Here is an 8,023-nt window from a genome sequence, read left to right on the forward strand (position 1 = left end):
TCCTTATATCAAAATGCTCCGCCTTATAATTAATAATACTTTCTGAGCAGTTCTGACATAAATTATATACATTTCTTCTACCACACCCTTTTAAGCACAACCCTGCACAGCCAAACGTCATATTTGGAAATAAGGCTAATAAAATGAAAATTACCAAAAGGCTGTAAAATGCTTCCAGGAATAAATCTACGTATAAAAACACTCTCAATTAGTTTCTGCGCTGTTTATCTGTGCTTGTACCGTCGAATCAATTGCTTCACCATTTTCATTGTATCGTTGGATTGTGAACCCAATCATTATCTGGCTGGTTTTATATTCAAAAACCATCTTAATGGGTGTTTCTGAAGTAATGGCAACGATTGCCTTACCATCATACACAAGTTTTTGTCTTCTTCCTTGTATTTTCTTACGACGAAAAACACGCTTGGCAAGATAGTTTGTTCCATCAAATCTTTCTGGGGCAAAAAGCCTTCTAGAAACTTTCTTTGATGTTATCCAAATGAATGATTTTGAAGGTGGAACATTTTTGTTAGCTTTTCTAATTTTCTTCTTAGGTTGGGCAGTTGGTTGCCGTCTTTTAGGAAACACGTCATGTAATTCACAACCATAAGCAGCAAAATAACGTAACATAATTTTAAAAATTTCGTTAGGAATGAATTCTCGGTACGTTTGTGTGTAGCCAGTTAAATGTTTTTGAAGCAGCTTTTTATAAATCATTTGACCAATATGTTGTAAGTATCTGTCGACCAGAGGACCAGCAAGTAGCAACTGGTGTCCAAAAGCACGTTCAATTCCAGCGTCCATTTCAGAGTTGCCTTGGTAGTCAAGCTGTAAAAAGAGAAAAGTACATACATTAAAGCGTAAAATTTCTGAGAAAAAGATAGAAGCATATCAGTTCGGCAAATTGCACAGACCCGCAATGCTGCGAAATTCTGCGTCTTTAGCGTTGTGATATTCTGCAACGTTGCGAAATTCCGCAGCTTTACTGCTGCAAAATTTCGCAGCTCTCGCCTTTGGACCAAAATTGGCATTGCAGGGCCTGGACCGGGGTCCCAAAATAATGTGCATTTTGAAGAACAACCCAAAAGGAAACTTTTCACCCTAGGCGGTCATCGAAAAATTGTTCTATTCCCGTCACCTGCCCGCATCAAATTTTCCGCTGATTTTCCGGTGCGGAGATGAGGAAAAAAATATGGGAAAAGCAATTTGTTCATTTAAAGTATAGCTTTTTTCTCAATTGCTCTGACGACCATCGAAAAATTTTTGCTCGCGTTACCACCCGCCCCTGAGTTACTGTCGTGATTAAAAAAACCCGGGAATGTTTTTGACTGCCCGTCTGCCCCCATGTATTTTTAACACCCGTTGCGACGCGAACAGAGCATTTTGTCGATGACCGCCCTAGCATTTTAATTTCCTACCTAGTGATTGTTCACAATCATTCTTGGAAGAAATGCTGCTTCGTTAAAAAAAGCGCTACTTTGTTCAAGAAAGCAAGTTTTTGCCTGACTTTGCATGTGTTTAGAAGAAAATTGGTAGGCGCTCATAATTTTTAAAATCACAAGCTTCAATTGGAAGCGTTGCGTAAAATAGCAGTGCAACCCCGGGGAAACGGTGCGAAAAACCGCAACGTTGCGGAATATTGCAGTGTTGCGGATATGTGCAATTTGCCGAACTGGTATCTACCTTTCCACTTGCACTTTCCCTGCAATGCATAATGTTTTTAAAATAATTTTTTGTCAAAAGCATAACATCACGTTAATCTTTCTCTCAATTTAATCCATCGATTAATTATTGATTTTAATCGATGATCGACGAGGAGACCTAAGATAATTCTGTCAGACTGTATAACTTCAGTATAAAAGCAGTAAGTTTGAGTTAAAGCCTACCTCCATAGATTCTTTATCCTTTAGGATTTCTTCTTTAAACCATTTGTTTTGAAGAGTTTCTATCTTGCCTTCTTGTATGCTCCAAAACACGTTGTTTCTTTCCATGATAAAAGTTGTAGAATAACTTTCCAAAACGAAAAAGTATCAGTATGTGATAGGAAAGGAATGAAAAACAGAACTCTTCTTTCACTTGTTTGCTCACATGTTCCATCATTAAGATGACGAAAAGTACAAATGGAAACCAGCGTAGTCAAAAGTATTTAAATTCAAAGCTTCGTGTTAAAAGACGGTTTCTATAAACTCTATAATCTTGAAAACCAGCGGACAAATAATAACGCGCGGTGTGCTTTGGAATATTAGGATAACCTTAGGTCATTAGTAAATTCGAAACGGGAGATTTTTGAAGAAAAAATTCCGCCGTGTAAATGATCCTTTTATTTTTAAACTCTTTTTCAGAAATGGAAATGGAACAGTCCCAAGTTGATGTTGCCTCCTTACACGAAAAGATCCGACAGTTAGAAAATGCAAATTTTTTGTTGACTCGAGATAACAACCAATTAAAAGCTGATCTTTCTCACACAAAAGAAATACTTGCCAAGCATCAAAATGACTCCATCCGTAGAATGCAGGAAAGCCAGCGTTTCAAATCCATCATTAAGAAATTAAGAAAGTTATTTTTCAGATATTCTAATATATAAAATAATCCAAAAATGATTTTATTTTACACTGGCCTTACCAAACCCCTTTTTGAATGGCTCTTAAAGTATGGTCCTAAAAAGATTGTATGTAAGAAGTTGAAGTTGAAGGACCATTTACTATTAATTCTAGTGAAATTGAGAAGAGGGCTAACCAACCCGGATCTTGCATATCGTTTCGGTCTGGGATCGGGAACCGTTTCCAGAATTTTTCGACATTGCATCACCAAACTGGCAGAGTTTTGCTCAACCAACCTGATCTATTGGCCTAAAAAAATGGCTTTGAGAAAAAACCTCCCAAAAGTGTTTAGAGGAAAATTTACCAAATGTGTTGCCATCATTGACTGCACAGAAGTGTTCATTGACCGACCATTTGACTTAAACACAAGAGCAAGGACTTGGTCAAATTACAAAAACACAAACACAATAAAGCACTTTGTGAGTTGTGCACCCACTGGGGCTGTTAACTTTTTATCAAATGGTTAGGGAGGTCGTGTGTCCGCCAAAGAAATCACCATAAAATGTTGTTTTTTGGATTATATAGAAAATGGAGACAAAGTCCTTGCTGACAGAGGATTTACCGTTAGTGAGGAAGTTGCCTACCATGGTGGTATATTGATAATTCCGTCCTTTACCAAAGGAAAGAAACAACTTCCAAAAAAGGAGGTTGATTGGGACAGATACATTGCAAGAGTGCGTATTCATATTGAACGTGTTATTGGAAGGATGAGAAAATTTAATCTTATAAATACAAGAATACCACTGACACAGGTTGATTTGCTGGATGAGATAATGGTTTCTATTGCTGGGTTAGTTAATATGAACAAAAATATATTTACTTAAAATGTAAATACTGAATCTAAAATGATATAAACTATTATCTATATTGTTTAAAGTCATTGTATATATATATAGTGAAGATATGTAATATCTGTCATTTTAGAAAAAGAAAAGTATTGATATATAAATAACTCAAACTGATAAAAACGAAAAAAGTTAAGAATATTTTTGTTAATTGTGTGTATTTACGATTTTTTTGGTATTTTTTAATCATTCCGAAACAGAGGGTAATTTAGCAAAAAGTTAAAGGGAATTTAAATAGTGGTATGTGAAAGAAAAACCTAATCCAAATGAAGATAGAAGAAAAGTAATAGTGGAGAAACAATGAATTGCAAAACTATATATAGTCTAGAAGTATAAAACCTTCAACTATTCAAAATGGAAACAATAAAGACAATAACCCACAAAACAAAAAGACAATACAAATACAACAAAAATCTAGAATGAACATTCACAGAAAATCAATCAGGTTGGAGTAGAAAAGGAAAATATGATGACATAGAAATCCGTCAATGTAAAACTAGTGATCTAAAATGACTTTAAGGAAGAAAGTAACTCAATATGAGTCATATATATTTATATTTCAATATGTTAGTTTTTCAAAGTTTAAAGTTTTTTATTTTTATTAAATTGTTTTTTAGTAATTTTTATCTTTGGGTTTTTTTTTTACCAGCCGGTTTTTCTTGAGACAATCAGGACAAAACCATTTTTTCACTGGGCGAAATCACATCTTTCGAATTTCGAAAGATGTTGAGAAGTTCATCTTTCGACAACTTTCAACAAATTTCGAAAGATAGTCTTTCAATTTGGATGAAAGTAGTTGAAAGATGATCTTTCAGCGTCTTTCCATCGTTCGAAAGTTGATCTTCTCTAACTTTCGAAAATTCGGAAAGATAGAATTTCCATTTTTTGAAAAGTCGTTGAAAGCTCATCTTTGATCAACTTTCCAAAAATTCGAAAGATGGAATTTCCATTTATTGGAAAGTCGTTGAAAGATGATCTCTCATCAACTTTCCATCGTTCGAAAGTTGATCTTCTCTAACTTTCGAAAATTTTGGAAAGATGGAATTTCTACTTTTTGAAAAGTCGTTGAAAGATCATCTATCATCAACTTTCCATTTATTGGAAAGTCGTTGAAATATGATCTTTTATCAACTTTCCATCGTTCGAAAGTTGATCTTCTCTAACTTTTGAAAATTTTGGAAAGATGGAATTTCCATTTTTTGAAAAGTCGTTGAAAGAACATCTATCATCAACTTTCCAAAATTTTGAAAGATAGAATTTCCATTTATTGGAAAGTCGTTGAAATATGATCTTTTATCAACTTTCCATCGTTCGAAAGTTGATCTTCTCTGACTTTTGAAAATTTTGGAAAGATGGAATTTCCATTTTTTGAAAAGTCGTTGAAAGATTATCTATCATCAACTTTCCAAAATTTTGAAAAATGGAATTTCCATTTATTGGAGGCCCCCAGCGGTTTGCGTGATGGCGTGATTGGGACTTTTTTCTTGCGTGATGGCGTGGTGAGAGGTTTTTTTGTCGTGATGGCATGATCAAGATTTTGGCGTGATGCGTGATAGGGCTAAAATTTGAGGCGTGATGCGTGATTTGGGTTATTTTTCGCTATTTTTTGCGTGATGACAAATTTTAGCGATTTGCGTGATGGCGTGATTAGGGGTGCCGCTGGGGGGCCTCTTTATTGGAAAGTCGTTGAAATATGATCTTTTATCAACTTTCCATCGTTCGAAAGTTGATCTTGCTCTAACTTTCGAAAAATTAGAAATGTCGGATCTATGTTGAGAGATAATCTTCTATCTACTTAACTTATTTATTTCTTGCAAGTAGTTTTCGACAATTCAAAAAGTCTCAACAAACATATTTTTCGCCTAATATAAAAATTTCGGTTATTCATTAAAATCAACCCTGTTTTCATCAAAATTGTCGCCATTATGTTATGTTGTGTCCAAAATTAATAAAATCTACCATTCGCCAAAAGAAGTTCTCCCTAAAATAAAATACTCAACGGTCGTAAGGTACTGTATTTCTGTTTCACGGTTGTCTAGATTAAGGAATTATAGTTTGCGGATTTAATGTTTGGCCGTGGTCTGACATGCTATAGTTTTTTATCCTTTGTAAAAATAAATCGACGTTTGACCATGATTCGCCTACCCGCTTGCGGTCTTTGTTTTGAACAAGCTACTTTTTCGAGAGGGAGCTTCGAAAGTTTAAAAAGTTTCATTACTTTTAACTGGTTTGATGTGGCTTGTTTTTTTTATGAAATTCTTTGGATATGCTTTACATATTTCATAATTACTGTCGATAAAAGGTAAGAAGCGTTTTTTCTTGAGAAAAACTCTTTCTTTGGCAATGTCTCAGGGTGAGTGCTGTGATTTTGTAGTGATTCTTTTGATGTTTATGTTTTTAAAATTGGCTTTTGATTCGTCATTCTTTTTAAGAATGAAAGTGAAAAGCCAACTAACCGACTGACTTACAAATCCACCACTTTTCTGAGCCTAAATTGACACAGACACAAGCTATTTCATTGCGGCCTGAGAACAAATATTTTTAACTAAAACTTTCTTTGTTAGACTGGGTTTCTTTACTCAAACATTGGTCTCACGGACACAAGTTTTTTTGAGTTTATATTTGATCAATACAATTAACTGGTACAGTGTGAGCTGTCGGATCAAATCTGGCGTGTGGCTGGAGACGTACCACTCTTTATATAAATTGTATTGGTAATGCTACGTCTGACGATAATTATAAATCTTGGGCAAAATTGTAATATAGAATATTATAAGCTTTGTTTTTTCAGAATGTAGACTTTCTACTCATGTAATCTGTAAGGTTTTACTCACACTGAAACTTAAGGGATCTGCTTATTTTCTATTAATTATGAATTGAAAACTTGTCTTTTATCTTTTCCCTGCCTCTCCGTGAGCTTTCTATAACCTTCAAAGTCTCTAGTAATGTATCATTTTGAACGTTGTCTTTTCCTATAGAATTACATCAAGGTATGCTACAGCAGGCTATACGAAAGACACAATCATAAATGGAGCTTTGATTATGGGTATGATTATTCAGAAAATTGATCACCTTCGTAAAAATGATATGAGTAATATTTTCTTTAAGATAAAGGGTTTATGCAATATGTATTAAATAGACCTCTAAAGAAATTTTCTTTGGATTTTGGACAAAAAAATTGTTTTCATTTTTTAAAACTGTTCGGTCTTTCATTTATATACTTATTTCATTTATCATTTTGGTTTTCAGAGTGTACTCCCAAGTTAATAACGAAATTACAGAAAAACTTAAAGAGAACGTCATATGGTTAGATCAAGGACACTTGTATAGAGAAGCTGGACTGAGTACAACCGCTATTTCTCTTTTTCTTTTTAACACATGTCTGTCGGTGCGAATCCGCGAACCCCGGTCAGCGGTTGAGAATATTTTTTTCAAATTAATTGAAATAATTAGTTGTTGCAAAGTTTATTGGTTTTCATAAGGGACTTTTTTGCAAGATTTTATATTTGACTTTATCTTGAATGAAGATTTTTAAAATCAAATATAAGTTTGATCAATTTATAAGCAATAAACCTTGAAAAAAGAGTGATTCGAAATAGTTAAATTGTAAATCACGTAAGTTATTTCAAGGTGTAACAAATATTTTAAACAACTCTTAGAAGGTTGAAGTTGAAAATGACGAAGAAAAAAGGAGTAAAAAATAGCCTAAACTCGCCTAAACTTTCACCAAAGTACCCAAATCTTATAATGGCTATAGCAAGATGTCGAACAAGGAACGGAATACATTATACTACAGCTGCTAAAAGCAAAATCTAAACATCATTCACGAGAAAGAAAATTTTCTCTTTTTTAATGATTTGATTGTATAAAGGTGTGATAAAACTCATCATAAAGTAATTGTTTGATTGTTATTGCAATCATGTCAAAGGAATTTCATAAAATATCTTTAGCAACAAACTTTCCGTGCAAAATCCATCTGTCTGACGATGGTTTTTCATTGTAAAGTACTTTTATTAAAAAGTATTTCTGATTGGTTGAAAAAAACATGAGGAACGACCTCTTATTGGTCAAAGACAATGTCTATTATTACGACGACACGCATGGTTCAAAGAAAATAAATTTGTGCTCAGTCAAGCTAGGCTCACTGTCAGTTCAAAAAACCTTGATTTTGGACACATACAAGCTTTTTCATTTGCAATCAATTACTTTGATTGACAGTCAACGCTCTATATTGACTGTCAATCTCTAAAACTATTGACTGACAAAACAAATTTTTTACAGTCAAGTCGCTTACTTGACAGCCAAGTCATATTCTTGACTGAGGTCATTTTTTCTCGACTGTCAATAATTTATTTTCGGCAGGCAATATTTCGTGTTGACTGTCAAGCGTCTTCATTGACAGTCAGTGTTGGTATGTTGATTGTCAGTATTTTAAATTGACTGTCAAGCTAACTGTCAATAAAACGATTGAGAATTCTCAGAAGCAGCCAACGAGCCCATTTCTCCAAAAATTTCCAGGAGAGGGAAACGGATATCCTAAATTTAGATTTTGAGGAGAAACAGATGTTCATTTCTACG

General features: G+C 34.0%; 1 protein-coding gene across 1 annotated transcript; it reads right to left on the minus strand.

The window, feature by feature from the left end:
• LOC136822113 (uncharacterized) lies at nt 1-2,066 on the minus strand. The gene is made up of 2 exons (XM_067078329.1): nt 1,887-2,066; nt 1-828 (listed from the first exon to the last, which is right to left on the minus strand). The coding sequence occupies exons 1-2, from the start codon at nt 1,989-1,991 to the stop codon at nt 205-207; spliced, it is 729 nt and encodes a 242-aa protein (XP_066934430.1). The 5' UTR covers nt 1,992-2,066; the 3' UTR covers nt 1-204.
• Between the last annotated feature and the right edge of the window lie 5,957 nt (nt 2,067-8,023).

This window comes from Clytia hemisphaerica, unplaced genomic scaffold, assembly GCF_902728285.1.
Source record: "Clytia hemisphaerica strain Z4C2 unplaced genomic scaffold, Clytia hemisphaerica genome assembly, whole genome shotgun sequence".
NCBI lineage: Eukaryota > Metazoa > Cnidaria > Hydrozoa > Leptothecata > Clytiidae > Clytia > Clytia hemisphaerica.

Bases quoted from the DNA above. Each gene is read 5' to 3' on its own strand.
- LOC136822113 (XM_067078329.1), bottom strand. From the start codon at position 1,991: ATGGAAAGAAACAACGTGTTTTGGAGCATACAAGAAGGCAAGATAGAA. The intron at 829-1,886 runs GTAGGCTTTAAC...CTCTTTTTACAG, and splicing joins AGGATAAAGAATCTATGGAG to CTTGACTACCAAGGCAACTC.